Here is a 16,768-nt window from a genome sequence, read left to right as displayed (position 1 = left end):
TTACAGTTGTATATATCTCTTAACATATCGTGATATTTATATATCTTTTTCTGAAATCTAAATAGATATCCCCAAATATCGCGATATATCGGGATATTTTGTACTATGGTGTGTACTCCTCTTTCTTCCATTTTTTTCTTGTTAATTTTAGACTTTTTTCTTGTTAATTTTAGAAATCTCAGTCTATGAAAGAGTGCAACCCCAGCGATTGTTAGACGTATGAAGTGGTTATGCTTTATTATTCAACAAGGTCATCAAAAAACAGAATCTAAACTGCATTTTTAGGACTATATAGTATATGCCACATAATAGAATCTTTAGTATATAAAACATACACTTGAGAGTTCCACAGAACAAATTTTTGTTACTTTCTCCATATATAAAAACATTTAGGTTATTATATACTTTACGGTGTAAACTTTATACAGTATTAGTTTTAGACTTTTAGAACTACAGAAAAATAAAATAATATAGAAATTTGTTATTTATAGATAGGATTGAAGACTACCAAAAAAATGCGAATCGAAAAGGTTGATACGTTTTTGGGGAAGATTACAAAAATGCAAAATCTAAAGGTTGTTCTTGTACGCTTCTAATATGGGCCACATGAACACGGAGTAGTTATACCTTGGAAGGTACATTCAAACTTATGTTCATTACGACAACGACGTCATTGTCTTTAATTTTGACCACTCTCACTGTCACATAGCACATTTGAGTTGTATCGTGGACACAAAATGGACCAAACGCCGGAAAGATGAAGTCCACCACATCTTGCGTAGACAGTTTATTGGATCTGCATATAACTTTCTTGCAATTAGCCCAAGCCTACCAATTCTGCGTTAGGTATGCACTAATGCACTATGCACTATGCACCTTGAGGGCAAACCGGCAAAGTAATAAAGCGTTGAATACTAGCCTAAAAACTAAAGATGGATTCGGCATTAGAATGAGTTACTTGACATTTGAAATTTAGAATCATGATTAGTGCGTTGCGAGGACTTGAAAACTGAAATATTCGTGATCAACGACAGTCATGCTCTTTAGTATATAAACTTCAGTCATGTTATTTGCGCTTCATTTTTGTAGGATATATATAGATGAGTCTGGTCTATTATTTATCATAGTGATTTCTAGTGTCACATTATATATAATGGTCATTACCTAAAATCAGATATGTATTATCTGCATAGCTTAATGGTCAATTCATTTTCAAATTTTTTTTTGGGATATTGGAGTAAATTGAAATAAAATTAGGAATTACTTATATGCATATATCTTGAACTTTTTACCGCAAAAAGAGAGCGGTTACACCGAAAACTATACATGAAAGTCAGAAGGAGTATGTGTGTTGTGAAGTAGAAAGGAATTGAATATTGGTATCGGAGCATCATGTAGCATCATGTTCAAATCTAAGTTTAGTGGTATTATGAGAGATATCCCTAAAAATAGTATACAAGAAAAAAAATTCAATTCTTTTTCATTTTTCAGTATTTAACTTTCAATTTTTCTCATAAGAACAGACCAACAAAGTAAGTCCATCTGTCTTGATTCATAGGCACGCGCCCATCTATATGAAATAGTATGTTTCCGCTGGTATTTGTTGATCTAGTCTTCTCTTTCTCTGGATGAACTCTTTTTGAAAGCTCCTTGGTTGACAAAGTTAAAGTTTATTTGTCTTTTATTCTTTTTAGTGGTATTGTTTCTTTGAGATGGAGACTTTCTTTTCTGGCGAGCAGATCTGATTCTATTCTTTTTATGCTATTGAGTTCACTGTTCATGGCACTATTCACCGTACTGTTTGCAGTACTATTCACTTCACAATACTGCTCATGGCACTATTCACCGCCACTGTTTGCAGTGCTATTCACAGTATTGTTCACTGAGGTACTGTTCACAGGCACTATTCACCGCCAATGTTTGCAGCACTATTCACGATATTGTTCACCGCTGATTTGCTGATATGATCTTCCCTTTCTCTCGATGCACTCTATTTAGAAGTTTTTTGGCTAAAAAGCTCAAGCTTTCCACGACTTGTTTATGTATATATGTTTCCGCATCCGAAAGTTTTGTTAGAATCTTTTACCTATACTTTGTGGTAGTTTTCCACTTCCTCTGAGTATCTCTTGCCATGTTTTTCGGTGTTTGTTAATTTTTATAAGTTATGAGAATATGGCTATTAATGAATACAATATTGTTATTTGACGTGGGCATTGGTTGATCTTTGGTCGTATAAATTCATCTTTACTTTTTTTTTTGAAGTGGGCCGGTATTGGTTGATTGTATTACTTTGGGGATGGTCAATCTATTTATTGTGTTGGTATTTGGTTTCCTTTATTTCAAGTTCAAGTTGGAATAGACAAGTTTTTGTTTGTTCCAACTTAGATTTGTATATTCCAATTTTAGGGGGAGAATATGGAGATATGAAGACATTGAGTAATATATGAGGCAAGGACAATATGGAGACGTATGTGGAAGAGTACTCATGTCTTTGAGTACTCACTCTAAGAGGGCGTGCGCTTGACCCCTTTGCATCTCAACAATATGAGCAATGACATCCCCACTATCAAGTATTCATCTCTCATGTTATAGTCACGCCTTAACTGCATTATTCAGTATTCAGCTCTCAGGTAGCAGTTGCCTAAACTGCACTCAAGTTTTCGGTATCAATTATGCCTAAATTGCACTCATCTATTAAGGTAGCAGTCAAGCCTAAACTACACTCATCTATTTAGGTAGTAGTCAAGCCTAAACTACACTCATGTTTCAGGTATCAGTCATGTCTAAACTGCGTTCTTCAGTATTTCAGGTAACAGTCAAGCTTAAGCTACACTTGTGGTTTTCCGTATTCAAGAGTACCCAAAATAGTATTTTGTTGACTTCAACAATGATATTAATAGTAGTCGCCAAGAAGCTAGCGCACATCAAATTAGTGTTTTTGTTTGCAATTTACATTATAAATGACCCACAACACCGAATGTAGTGAGCGGAACCAAGTAGTGCACCATCAAACCAGTGTTATTGTTTCAGTTTGTGATTGTGGTACAACTTCAGTATTCAGATTATGCTATTTCTTAAACCGACAGTTTCACTTTCCAGAACGTCTCAATAGTTGTTCGAGTTCTTCAACTAAAGACAGTTTTATGCAAAAGGAAGAGCAATATTCTTATCTTTATTTCGGTCATCCAAGTTATAATATGCATAGTTTGCGTAATTACAGTTTGAGGGGGAATGTTGAAGTATTTGAAGTATGAGGGTGTGCTCCCCTTATTTGCTCCTTAAATGAGGAGGGGTGCCCCCTATATATTGTTTTTTTTCGATAACACGGTGCCCCCTATATATTGTTGACGTATGTAAAGTCTCACGTTTCTATAAGTATGGACTATCAGTTTGGTATGCCAAACTGAACCGTATTTAGTCTTTTTTATTCTTATGTATTGGGTACCTTAACACCCAAAGGCAGGTTAAGTATATATATGAAACTCTGGGTAGAGTATGAGAACTCTCTAACCCTATTATTCTAGCATCCACTCTTCTCCATTCTCCTTCTTGGTTTATTTATTACAACAATGTCACAACTTTCCTAGCATTACCACTAACAATAATTTTATCAGTATATCTCTTTAACAATGACGATGGTTAAAGATGATAAAGTTGCAAATCTAAAAGTTGTTCTCGTAAGTTTATATCTACAGTAAATATTACATACATTGAACTATGGAAGGTATATTGAGTCATAGTACAAAATATCCTGATATATCGCGATATTTGGAGATATATATCCAGATTTAAAAAAAAAAATGTATAAATATCACGATATGTTTTGAGATATATATGACTGTAAATATCAATGATATTTGTGATATTTTGAGATATTTGGTGATATTTTGTATATATAACAATTTTATTTAATATTTACCATTATATTTCAAATAAATATAAATAATGTATCATGATATATCAAGAAATATCTACAATATCTACGAGATTTGTCAATATTTTGGATATATCCACGATATTTGTATGTGAAACAATGTCAAATATCTCCAAAGATAGAGATATATCCACGATACATATCTAGAAATTGAGTATCGATAAATACCCATATCTTGTACTATGTATTGAGTTATTGACTATATCCTCATAAATTGAGTCATTGTCTTGATCAGCTCACATTTGAGTTGTATGTGCACACAATTGTTTGCTGATGAATAGTATACAAAAAGAAAATAAAACTAACATCCTTGTAGGCCTGGCAAATCTTTCTCAAGAACTTTTCTAATATGTGACTCAGGTTATATGTAAGCAGTGAGCGATATTCATTACCCCACGCAACAACCATTGAAACCACACCATACATCACAGTATTTTTCTTATCACCGCAAGACGTCCTCAGCAGTCAGCACCACAAACACAACCACTACCTTTACTCTTATTTATTTTGCAATTCAATTGTTTCAGTCCTCCCTGAGCCCTCATTTTTATCCAAAATGTATACCTTACCTCATTATAAGTCCTCCTCCTTTTAGATACTCAGTTTATCCAAAGACGTGTCAAATGCGCACTACTATACGTGTAAATTCATCGTTGTCAACCATTACTCGTCGACCGGAGGCAAAGAGGTGGTACTTGAAGAAGCTCAAGTAATAACACCAACTCCTCTAGTCACATCCAATCAGCGACTGGTTATTAATGACCCTAGCTTGCGCTCTACATGGACTCATCGAGCATGGGTTGCGAGTGGGTGCACCTCTGTACTAGTTGCCTTAGCCAAGTCCATAGTTAATTTAAATGTGGCGGACACAAATGTGTTGGTTGAGCCCATCCTCGCTGGGCTAATTGGCTATGTACTTGCTGACCTTGGCTCTGGCGTTTACCATTGGGCGATCGATAACTATGGTGATGCATCAACTCCAGTATTTGGTTCACAAATTGAGGCATTTCAAGGTCACCACAAATGGCCATGGACCATCACTAGGCGTCAATTTGCTAACAATATACATGCACTAGGACGCGTCATAACATATACAGTTGTTCCCTTAGACCTTGCACTCAATGACCCTGCTCTACTCAGTTTTGTTGGAGTGTGTTCGGGGTGCATTATGTTTAGCCAGCAGTTTCATGCATGGGCCCATGGTACCAAGAGCAAGCTACCTCCCGCTGTCGTGGCATTACAAGAAGCTGGAGTAATCGTATCAAGATCGGAACATGGTGCGCATCATCGACAGCCTTACAACAACAACTATTGCATTGTGAGTGGTTCATGGAACAAGTTTTTGGATGAGAAACACGTTTTTGAGGCATTTGAATTGGTTCTATTTTTTAAGTTGGGAGTAAGGCCGAGGTCTTGGGCCGAGCCTAATTCTCAATGGAGTGAAGAAACGGAGGCTCATTTGCCCCATATTGTGTAGAAATTGCCTTTATGGGTACCCTTTGCAACAAGGTTGTATCACTTGTATGCGAAATGTAGATAGAATTCATCATTCATGTAATCATGTCGCAAAGATTTGTGGAGGAGTTTCGTCTTCTCGAAAAGAAAAAGGAGCTGTAAGACAGAATATTTATTTGTTTCTTATCTGGCTATTGCTCACTACGTACTGTCCAGATTCTAATATTCTATTGGGTAAAGCTCAAATTGTACCAAAATAAGTTTATGCCCTGTTTAAATCATTTTACAATGAAGAATGGCTGTAAGTTCTAAACGTGGCATAGGCCATATCTAGTTATGAAACATGTATGTAATTCCCATCTCCTAATCACTGATGCGCGTAAATAGTGAGACATATCAAACCAACAAATTGTCGAGATCATCTTCTGTTTTTAGCTTCCTAAATAAAGTTTCTAGTTTACTGCTACTACAAAGAGTACTCTAAATGGCGTCTAATGAGTAATGACCCCTATCTGGCTAGCTGGCCTATAAGCGCGTCAGGGGGTATATATGGATTTAGCCAATTGGAGGGTCACAAAGAGCCAAGTCACAACCCCTGCTGGCAGCCGTGTTGGACAACGTTGCTCGAAGCCTTATCATCAAGAGACATGGGGCTAGGATGAGCCGCCATGAACAATACTAGCTAGCTAGAGCTACATGGACTAGTGGAGTTGTAAAAAGGAGAAGGAAAAGGAGAAACTGGCCGGTTTACATTGCTCCAAGGCACTTCAAAGCAAACAGATAAGAATTTGCCATGGTTTTCATTTGCTTCTATTTCTTTACCTAGGGTCTGCAAAATATGCTAATGAGTAATGAGTTTGGTCCGGACTGTATATGTGGTGTATATATCACAAAACTAAAATTCTCCATTGCTACCAAGTTTTGTTTTCCAGGCACAAGAAAAAAGTTATTTAAAGATACAGTTAGAAGGATTTTAAGAATTTTCTTGTTGTGTGGTACCACCGTACCACTAATACCCCAAACTTTCCCGTCATAACATCCGGATATAAAAGAGCGCATCGCCTTCTCAATGCACTGTACAATACTGATGAACATTTCTGATCATGGAAAACGGCAACATTAGTCCAGCACAATCACATCCTCACCCGAACAAGGATAGGGATCATAAAATTGAGGATCGCAGCGTACTATCAACATGCGACAACAAAGAGCATGGCTTGCATGTGGATGCCTAACTGTGTTCATTTGAATCATTTCCTTAACCAAATCCATAACTGGTGAAACCAATTCAAATTTGTGGCTCAAATCCATCATATCAGACTTGTTGGGCTACTTACTTGCTGACCTTGCCTCCGGAATATTCCATTGGGCTATGGATAACTATGGTGATGCTTCCACCACTTTTTTCGGCTACCACATCGATGCATTTATTTTTCACCACGAAAAACCATCAATGATCACAAGGAACCAATTTGCCAATCTCAATTACCCTGTTGCGCGTGCTCTATCATTCGTTGTTACTCCAATAAATATTGCTGTTAACAGCTCTGTTTTTCTTGCTTTCGTCGGAATCTTCTCTGGGTGTTCAATGTTTGGCTTGCAGTTCCATGCTTGGGCTCATGGTCACAACTACCTCGCGTAGTTGTGGCTTTGCAAAGTGTTGGTGTGCTTATTTCGCCAGGGAAACATGCCCTGCACCATAGACCACCTTTTGGAAACAATTATTGCATGGTGAGTGGAGTGTGGCATGAGTTTTTGGACAAGCTAATGGTGTTTAAGGCAATGGAGATGATATTGTTCCGCATCTTCGGAGTGAGACCACTGTAAAGGTGTGATGTGATATTCCCTTACAAACAGTCGCTGGGGGACTGATATGGATGGATGGGTGAGACCGAGTTCGGCTTTTGGAGCCCGGAAACGCCACGATTCTCTCTCCGGGTTTGGGCTCGAGTAGAATCGTCCGGCGTGGATTCATAGGAGTGGTATTTATAGAGATTGAAAGTGTATCCTCACCCTCCACGCGTGTAAAGGATGTCACCAACGTGGGGTGTGGATCATGGGAGCACGTGAGAAATATCTACATAGGTCCGGCTGTGATGATGAGGAGTGGCGCAGTCGGCGGGCGGTAGCTTTACGGCGTGACCGATGGTAGCCGATTAGGATGAGTGCAAGTACACCTTCACCATGATTGCTTATGGATAGGGTCGTATCCATCGCCTGCACGGCGTAGTTCATGATGTTGCGATCCGTCTGTGGGCGCGATGTTGGCTCATGGATGCGACACGGACCATAGGTCGGTGCATTAGTTCCACCATGTTAAAGCGTCTTTGGATAGAGAATATCACTCCCCTACCGCCCCCCTCTCGGTAGGTTGTGGTAACGACTGGCCGAGAGAACGCGATACGCTGCTAGCGTACTATGTGATATTTGGGAAGCGGCCACGATCGGTTAATAGAAACGGTGTTAACCGCGTCGCTTAGTTAGTATGATCGTGTGGCGTGTGCGACGCGATGATCCGAGGATCTGGCGATTCGCGAAACGCGTGGCGCCCGTTTTTTCGATGCGAAAAAGACAAAGACGCTTACTTGGAAGTCGTGGATGGCTAGGGCTAGGGTGTAATCATAATGCCTTGGAAACCGGAGGGGCGGTTGTTCAAAAATCCTACTTGCGTGGACCGGGACTTCATTTTCTTTGCCGGTTGGTAGAGAGAACTTCATTAAGCGCATCAATCTTCGTGTTAGTGCTCGCCATTTTGAACCCGTTTCCCTTGTTTGGTGCTAAGCTTACGTGCTAGAGTTGTTAGGGTACTCTGTTAGATACTAGTAGCTAGATTTGATAAGTTTAGAGGAGAAAGATGTCGGATTCGATGACACTCGCTCGAACGAGATCCGCGTGAAGTTTCCCTTGGTTGGGAGGATGAGGAGGAGACGATGAATCGGTTGGTATCGCGGGTGAGGTGATGAGGTTTCGAGTGAGGAAAGGCGATGCTCGATCTATTACGTAGTTCTTGGACGTTGGCACTTCGAGACGCGGTGAGAGGTCGTCTTCGAGCGAAATTACCAACTAACTAGGTGGATAAACACGCTTTGAGGGCGTTTCCATATCGAGGAAAAGATATGGTATAACTGTAGACGGTCTGGAGATCCACGAGCCTGATCGAGGCGTACTGGTCTTTAGCGATAGGTACGTCCCACCGCACCACGGGGTGATCGTCTGCGAGGGGCAGCTGAGGGCACATATGACGATACCATTTTCGAAGTTGGTTTGTCAATTTTGAACCAACGCGGCAAAGCGCTGCGCGGTTCGTTGGTAACACGTGGCGGTTGTTGAAGGTGTTCGACCTGTTGAACGCCAGCGGTGAATACCGGATCGAAGTCGCTGATATTATTGAGCACTTCACCTTGAAGCGATCTAGGGCATATAACTTTAGCTTGCAAACCCGAGCTACTCACAACCCGTTCGATGGAGTGAGTAACGAGTCTTGGGATAAAAGACCGTTCTGTTAGTGGGTAACTACCGCGCGAGTGGGTTCAAGGTTGACAAGAAAACGCGTGTGATTTCATCGGTGGGTACCGATGACGTTTTCTTAGGTTTTATCTTGATAACGATTGATCCCCGTATTGATCTAATATTTGTTATGTTGTCTTTTATGCACAGATAACCGCCCCGCCGCGGAGACTAACCGAAAGCGATGATCGAGAGCTTCGCTAGGTTGACTCGGGGCGAAAATTGCGAAGTTGCCGAGGTCGCCCGAATTCTTTAAGGAGCGTGGAGGGCACATGCCGTTCGGAGAGAGAGAAGGAAGCTCGGAAAAGTAGGGCTCGTGGTAAGGGCGCCCAAAGTGCGTGTTATGGAGAAGCGTGGGAGTGATCCGGTGACGAGAGGATAGAAACCGGGCCGTCTTGGGGTGAAGCGACCCTGGAAGTCTTTGGGGCCTCGGTGCAGGTCGGGATGGGTCGGGAGGATGCTCCGCTCGGCGTGGAGGACGCCTCCCTCCGGCGTTCGTTATACCCGACCTGCTAAGGCTGCGCGAGGGTGGCCCGGCCACCAATGAGTGGTGGTGGGTTGAATGGGTGGGAGGGCAGCTCGCAACCCGAGGTCGAGGCCGATGCCCGACTTCAGCGTTCTGGTTGAGGACGGCCCGGAGGTTGTCCCGGAGGTCGTTCGACCCCGTGTTGTTGGAGATGCCTCAGGCAAGATGAAGGGGAAAGTTGGCTCAAGAGATGCTGGTAAGGGGCCGTCCAGTACTGGAAAGGACGAGCTGGAGCGCAACCTGATGTACATTGACGAGACAACTGGGAAGAAGCGCTATGTGAAGAGGTCGGACTGCAGCTACAAGTCCGCACCCATAGCTGCTTGCTTGCTGGAGGGGATGACGCTTGATGGTGATAGGAAGGATCTTGATGCCAAGGAGCTGGAGTCGAATCTGAGAGGGGTGGATAAGGCGATTTGTCTGGTAAGTGATCGCGTTGTTACTGTTTTTGCTATTACTTATTGTACAATCGCTGCTTATCGTTTGTTTGTGGTACTATGTAATGCGAAGCTCTTGCGGTGATTGCGGGTACCGAAATTGAAGACAAACCGCCTTGTTTGCCGAGATGGAGAAGTCGGAGGTTGAGTCCTTGAGGCTCGAAGTCTCCGATCTCGGCGATAGCTCAATCGGAGAAGGTGGAGCTGGATCTGGCTGAAGGCAATAACCGGTTCTGTTGTCTCTGGATAGGGCGTCGGCTGTGAACGAGGCGGTGGGCCGAGGCATGAGGTCGACGATCGAAGAAAAAAAGCTGCTGCTATCTAATACGCTCGCGTTGTAAAGCTACTGCGATGGAGGCGAGGAGGCCTATCTTGCTATCCGTCTTTGAAATAGAAGAACCGGAGGCAAGATCTGGCTGACCGCCGAGTGCCAGCGCATGGACCGGCAATAGACCGGCCAGTCGATTCACTCGAGGTCGGTAGTCTTTCCCCGGGTCGTTTCTTACCGCCGGTGGTGGTGGTTGGGGATCGACCTCCCGTCGTTGGCGGTCCGGTGGTGGTGCGTTAACCCGGAAGGAGTGGTGGCGCCCCGGTGATCCGAGCCGTTCTCAAGTGTTGGGCGTCCCTCTTGTGGAAGGCTTCGCGGTGGTATTTGAGAGGTCGTTATGCGGTTTTTGTTTGTTATGCGGCCTCGGCCTAAAACAATAGAGCTGATTTCTGGGGTTACAGGCGGTTCGTCCTTTTCTTTGTCTGTCTTTATGATAATCGATGTTTAGTTGGGCTGGATTTTCACAGGTAGACCAATTGACTCGGCTTATCGGGCGACTGGTATCGGATTGCGGTCGTCGCCAATTTGCTAACCGCTTTATATTAAGGCTATATTGTTATTCTTTGCTTTTTCTTCCTTAAATCTTGTATGTGCTTTTGATTTGTATGCCTTTGGGTTGGTAGACTGTGTCACCCTTGAAATGTTTTCGCGTGTAGCGGTGTTAGCGTCCTCTAGCTAATCGGTATAAAATACGGTTGGAGCGCCCCGTGAGCGATGGTCACTTCCATTCTGATCGCGTCTTTGCCGCGTGTCGCGGAGATGAAGCGGTCCGTGAAATATGAAATGATGGTTGCCGGTTGATTTTGGCGTTTGGCGCCTCGATGCCTTAATGAGTTACCTCGGGAAGAGCGTTTCCTTTGCATAAATAAACCGCTTCGGGGCAACGCGGCATTTGGACTTCCCTGTTCTCACTTTGTCTTCGCTCCTCTGAACTTGCTTGCTTTCGTCGGTCATCTTCTTAGGTATGTTTGTTCTTTCATTCTTTTGATAGTGACGTTGTATGCTGTCTCTCGCTTATTGGCTTTGTTTTGTTCCTTGTGCTTTAGATTTTTCTATGGCTCGGTGTTACTCTTTTAGTAGGGGAGAAGGCAGTGTGCGAGAGAGCTCTCCTCTACTGATGGAGGAAATGGAGTTTCATCCTCACGTGCACGAGGACCGTGGCAAGAGGAAGGCGGTAGCGTCGGGGTCCAAAAAAGCTAAACGGCCCCGGAGGTCGTGGCGCCCTACTGGAGGTGTTGTGATCAGGTCGCCCCACCGGGAGGACGGCGTCCCTCGGGTCGCCGAACGGATGGACGACCTGGAGCAGGGGGGCCACGTCGCTAGTGGGGCTTTCAGCGCCCTACCGGGGGGGCGTGGGGAGTGAGTTCTTCTACGTCGGGGATGTCGGGGAAGAAGGCGTCTTTGTAAAGCGCTCATTGCGGCTTCCACTCTGCGCTATAGCGGCGAGTCTTCGAGGGTATTGTCTTTGGGCCGGGGACAAAGCCGAGGTCGAGGGCGACGACATGGATACGCTCTTGGGGACCATGGACATGGCGAAATTTGTTTGGTGAAAGTGCCGTTTGCTATTACTTTTCGGTTGTCCTCTTTGATTGATTTTCATCGTGCTTCATTACTTGTAGTTTCTTCGGCTATGATGATAAAGAGGGTTGTCTGCAACGCCCGATCGCGATCTTGATGCCCGAGTCGAAAATGGATGTCTGCGAAATACTTTCGGGTAGCCGATAAGAAAAGGGAGACTATGTTGGCTAGATGTCGTCTTTATTCTTCGATGAGAATCACGAAAACTTGCCTTTGCGTCGATGGCTGATCTGCAAGTGGAGATCGCGGAAGTCACCGAGTACGCGAAGCAATGCCAGAGGGTTGCCCGTAAAGGCTCGGACGCGCGATACCACCAACGCTGCTAGTGAGTGCGCCAAAATTGGACGAAAATCTTGTCGGCTTAAGAAGGCGGATGGTGCTTTCGAAGGCGGTATGCGTGTTGTTCTGCGAAACGCGGGCATGTTCCCCACCACCGATCGTTCACGAGGATAAACATGTGGTCGCTCCGTGATGTTGATTCTGACTATTGGTGAGGATACGTTTTTCGTTTTGTTTGATTTGACCGCGTGTTTTCTTTGCCCCTAAGAGGGTTAAACATTAGAGCTGCGTTTTCGGCTTGTCCGAGCAGCTCGCTTCTTTTGATTTTTGGAGAACTGGTTTCCACGAAAGTGGCAGTTCGTTCCCTTTGGTATTTGTAAGTTGGTAATCGACCTGGATTTTCTGGGTAGACCCAGCAGGTCGGTGCTCTGTAGCTGATTTCACTGGATCCGCTATGTGTGCTTCTTTTTGGTGAACACCTGATTAATGATGTATATGTTGTGGTCTGATTTGTTCGTGGCTTTGATTCTGTGTATGAATTTTGCATCTGAAATGTATTCTTGTTACATGTTATGCTGCTATGACAATGCCTGGGAACACGCTATGTAAGTGTTTGATCTTTTACGGCGAAGGGGGGCCTTGCCCCCAAGCTCGTGGGTTATGGTGCTCACTGGGAGCGTTCTTCGTTGGTGAACCCTAGGAATATCGGTTCTTGTCTAGTGAGGATGGAAGAGGCTACGAGCCTGTAAGCTCTCTAGGACGTCCTGCTCGGATGAGAGTTTGTTTTAGTCGTTGAGGGCGTAATGCTCCTGAGAGCGTTCTCGCTTAGTTGATTCGAAAAGTGTATGCCCCAACTTAGCGAGACTTCGGAGAAGCGTTGAGCTGTAAGCTCTTGAGAGGCGTCCCGCGGCGTATGGCGCGTGTTTAGCCCCTGGCGTTTTGCTCTGAAGCGTTCTCCTTTAGTTGATCCTAGAAGTATAGGTCCTCAACTTAGCGAGACTTCGGAGAAGCGTTGAGCACGTAAGCTCTGGAGGCGTCCCGGCGTATGGCGTGTTTTAGCCCCCGAGGCGTTTTGCTCTGAGGCGTTCACCAAACTTAGTTGATCCTAGAAGTATAGGTCCTCAACTTAGCGAGACTTCGGAGAAAAGCGTTGAGCTGTAAGCTCCTCGAGAGCGTCTGGCGGCGTATGGCGTGTTTAGCCCCCCGAGGCGTTTTGCTCTGAGCGTTCTCGCTTAGTTGATCCTAGAAGTATAGGTCCTCAACTTAGCGAGACTTTCGGAGAGCGTTGAGCTGTAAGCTCTGAGGCGTCCCCGCGGCGTATGGCGTGTTTAGCCCCCCGAGGGCGTTTTTGCTCGAGGCGTTCTCGCTTAGTTGATCCTAGAAGTATAGGTCCTCAACTTAGCGAGACTTCGGAAGGCGTTGAGCTGTAAGCTCCTGGAGGCGTCTGGCGGCGTATGGCGGCGTGTTTAGGTATGGAGCTTGCTCTGTGAGAGGTGTGGTTTGGAGATGTGAGTAGGTCCGCCATTTATGATACCAACTTGAGTTTCTTTCATTTGAACTTTGTTGTGCCTGGGAACAGGAATTACAATGCGTAATACAACTATTGGTAAAATTGTTTTAGCAAGTATGTGTTCCATGGTCGTGGCAGCATCCTTCCGTCTTGGGTTTTAATCCAATACGCGCCGTTGCCAACGACGCGTTCCACGATGTAAGGGCCTTCCCATGTTGGTGCTAGCTTAGCATCGTCTTGAGTTTTCTTCAATACGAGATCCCCCGTTGAAAAGATCGTGGATGTACTCGTTTGTTGTAAGATCTCTTGAGGACCTGTTGGTAGGCTGCCACTCGGACGGCTGCTAGGTCGCGCCGTTCCTCGAGGAGGTCGATCTCTCGAGCTAGAACTGAGTCATTAAGGCCTGTTTCGACAAGTTCAGATCGGGTTGTCGTGATTGTCAGCTCGGTGGGTATGACGGCTTCTGTGCCATAGCATAGGGAGAATGGTGACTCGCCGGTGCTTGAGCGAGCTGTAGTGCGATGCGCCCAGAGTATGTTCTCCAGCTGATTGGGCCACTGGCTTTTGTTCTTTTCAATTTTCTTTTTCAAATTCTCCAGAATGGCCTTATTGCTGGCCTCTGCTTGTCCATTGCTTTGAGCGTACTGTGGTGTAGAGAATGCATGAACGATCTTCCATTTGGCCAGAAACTCTTTGGTGTTTTGCCGCGGAAATCGGAGCCATTATCCATCACCAGTGTATGTGGTAGGCCAAACCGGGTGATGATATGAGTCCAAATGAAATTTCTGACATGTGATTCTTTAACGTGTGCTAACGGAATTGCTTCAACCCACTTAGTGAAGTAGTCTGTGGCAGCAAGGACGAAGCGGAAGCCGGTGCTCTTCTGAGGGATGAATGGTCCCATAATGTCCATGCCCCACATGTGGAGCGCCGAGGACTCGCGATGTTAATCGGTTAGCGGTGGTTGTATGATGTTGTGACCAAATGTTTGGCATTTGACACATTTGAGGACATACGCTTTAGCATCGATCGCATCTGAGGCCGGAAGTACCCGGGAGATCGCTTTGTGGGCTAGTGACCGACCTCCAGTGGTTGCCGCACTCTCCTTCATGAATTTCAGCAAAATTAGCGGCCTTTGCTCGATTGATACATCTCGGATGATGGGGTCCCCGCGGATTTCGCGGAATAATCTGCCGTTCACCAAACAATAGCTACGTGCTTGGTGTGGAACCTTCTTGGCTTTTGTGCGCTCCTGCGGGAGTGTGCCGTCTTTGGATGTCTTGTATAATAGGCTGCATCCGGGGCGCGGCGCCCGGGATCTTGAGAGAGTGGGAACAATTAAGCTAATTGTCAAGACTTGGTCCCCGGTAAGCGATCGGTCGACTACTTCGATAATCGGTTGTCGAGGGACCGCGTTCGATTGTCCGAGTGGCCGGGTATGCCAAGCTATCTGCGTGGCGGTTCTCGTCGGCGCGCAAAAATGGTGTATCGTCGCTAAATGCTAAATGATCGGAAGCAAATTGTTAATAACTTGAAGGTATTTGGAGAGGTTACCTTCACCGGTAGTGTACTCTTTTGCAACTGGGGCGACGACCGATTCTGCGAGTCACTAAAGATTTGGATCTCCTTTACTCCGAAATGGATCGCCGCAAGATTCCCATTATTAGTGCTTTCGTTACTTTCGCCGTTGTTTGGCGTTGCGAAGTCTATCCGAACTGCCTTCTCTACCATAGCTCCCGGGGGGACTAAGGCGATTCCCATACCACCTTCCGGGGTTCTTTGGAACCATCGGCGTAGAGGGACCAGATTGTTTGCATGCTCGCTTTCTTGGAGTGCGACCTCGTTTCACCTCCCAATTAGGTCGCCGACCGAAATCTGCTAGGAAGTCTGCAACGACTTGACCTGTGATATCGGGCGGGGCCGAAGTCCACGTGGTGCTTCGCCGACTCTTGACCCCATATTGCCATCCTGGTAGTCTTGTTTTCTTTGTGAAGAATCCTCTTCAAAGGGAGATCGCTAAGCACTTTGATTGGATGAGCCTGGAAATACGGTCTGAATTTTCTTGCCGAGTATAACAAAGCAAGGACCGCTCTTTCTATGTAAGAGTAGTTCTTCTCGGCTGGAGTGAGTGTCTTGCTTGTGAAGTAGATCGGCTTTTCTGAATTGTGTTAGATCGCTTGAATAGGACCGAACTGATGGCGAAATCGGATACCGCCAGATAGAGCCCCAAAGTTTCTCCGTCGGTTGGTTTGGCTAGGACGGGAGGTGTTGTGAGGTACTCCTTGAGGGTGGCGAATGCTTGGTGGCATTGATCGTTCCATGAGAATTGCTCGCCTTTCTTGAGTATCTGTAAGAACGGTCGGCATTTGTCTGACGCTCTGGATATGAATCGGTTGAGTGCGGCGACCATACCTGACAACTTTTGTATCTGTTTCTTTGTTTGCGGGTCGGGCATGTCGATGAACGCCCGGATTTGGTCTGGATTAGCTTCGATGCCTCGTTGTGAGACCTGATATCCGAGAAATTTTCCGGAGGACGCACCAAAGAGACACTTGTCTGGGTTCAGCTTCATTCCGGTTCGTCGTAGTCTGGAGAACGCTTGCTCGAGGTGAGTGAGGTGGTCGGCTGCTTTTTTGCTTTTGACAACCATATCGTCAATGTAGACCTCCATGGTATCGCCTAACATGTCCTGGAACATGTTAGTTACTAGCCGCTGATAGGTCGCTCCTGCGTTCTTTAGTCCGAACGGGAGAACGTTGTAACAATAAATTCCTTGCTCAGTGATAAATGATGTCTTCTCCTGATCTTCTTCAGCTAGTGGTATCTGATTGTACCCGCTATACGCGTCCATGAATGATAGCAGCTCGTGCCCACAAGTCTGGTCGACTAGTTGGTCGATTCTTGGTAGGGGAAGCCGCTTTTGGAGTTTCTTGATTGACGTTGGTGAAGTCGACGACAAACGGATCGTGCCATTCTTTTTTGGGATCGCCACTATGTTAGCGATCCACTCGGGTAGTAGTCGACCTTCCGGATGAAACCGACTTGTTTGAGCTTATCTACCTAAATGGATTGATTGCTTTTTGAAGCGTAGTGACAATCGTCTAGGGATTTGTCGAACCGGTTTGGCGCCGGGGTTGACATTTAACCGATGGCATGCAACACTAGGGTCTATACGAGTACATCGATATCGACCAGCGAATACATCTTTATTCAT

General features: G+C 45.0%; 1 protein-coding gene across 1 annotated transcript; it reads left to right on the top strand.

Moving 5' to 3' along the window:
- Nucleotides 1–3,629: 3,629 nt before the first annotated feature.
- LOC147477862 (fatty acid desaturase 4, chloroplastic-like) lies at nucleotides 3,630–5,753 on the top strand. Its single transcript, XM_086586103.1, has 2 exons — nucleotides 3,630–3,677; nucleotides 4,530–5,753. The coding sequence occupies exons 1-2, from the start codon at nucleotides 3,630–3,632 to the stop codon at nucleotides 5,409–5,411; spliced, it is 930 nt and encodes a 309-aa protein (XP_086442229.1). The 3' UTR covers nucleotides 5,412–5,753.
- The last annotated feature ends 11,015 nt before the right edge of the window (nucleotides 5,754–16,768 follow it).

Source organism: Coptis chinensis, chromosome 9, assembly GCF_015680905.1.
Source record: "Coptis chinensis isolate HL-2020 chromosome 9, ASM1568090v1, whole genome shotgun sequence".
NCBI lineage: Eukaryota > Viridiplantae > Streptophyta > Magnoliopsida > Ranunculales > Ranunculaceae > Coptis > Coptis chinensis.
This window is presented reverse-complemented; position numbering and strand designations above follow the sequence as displayed.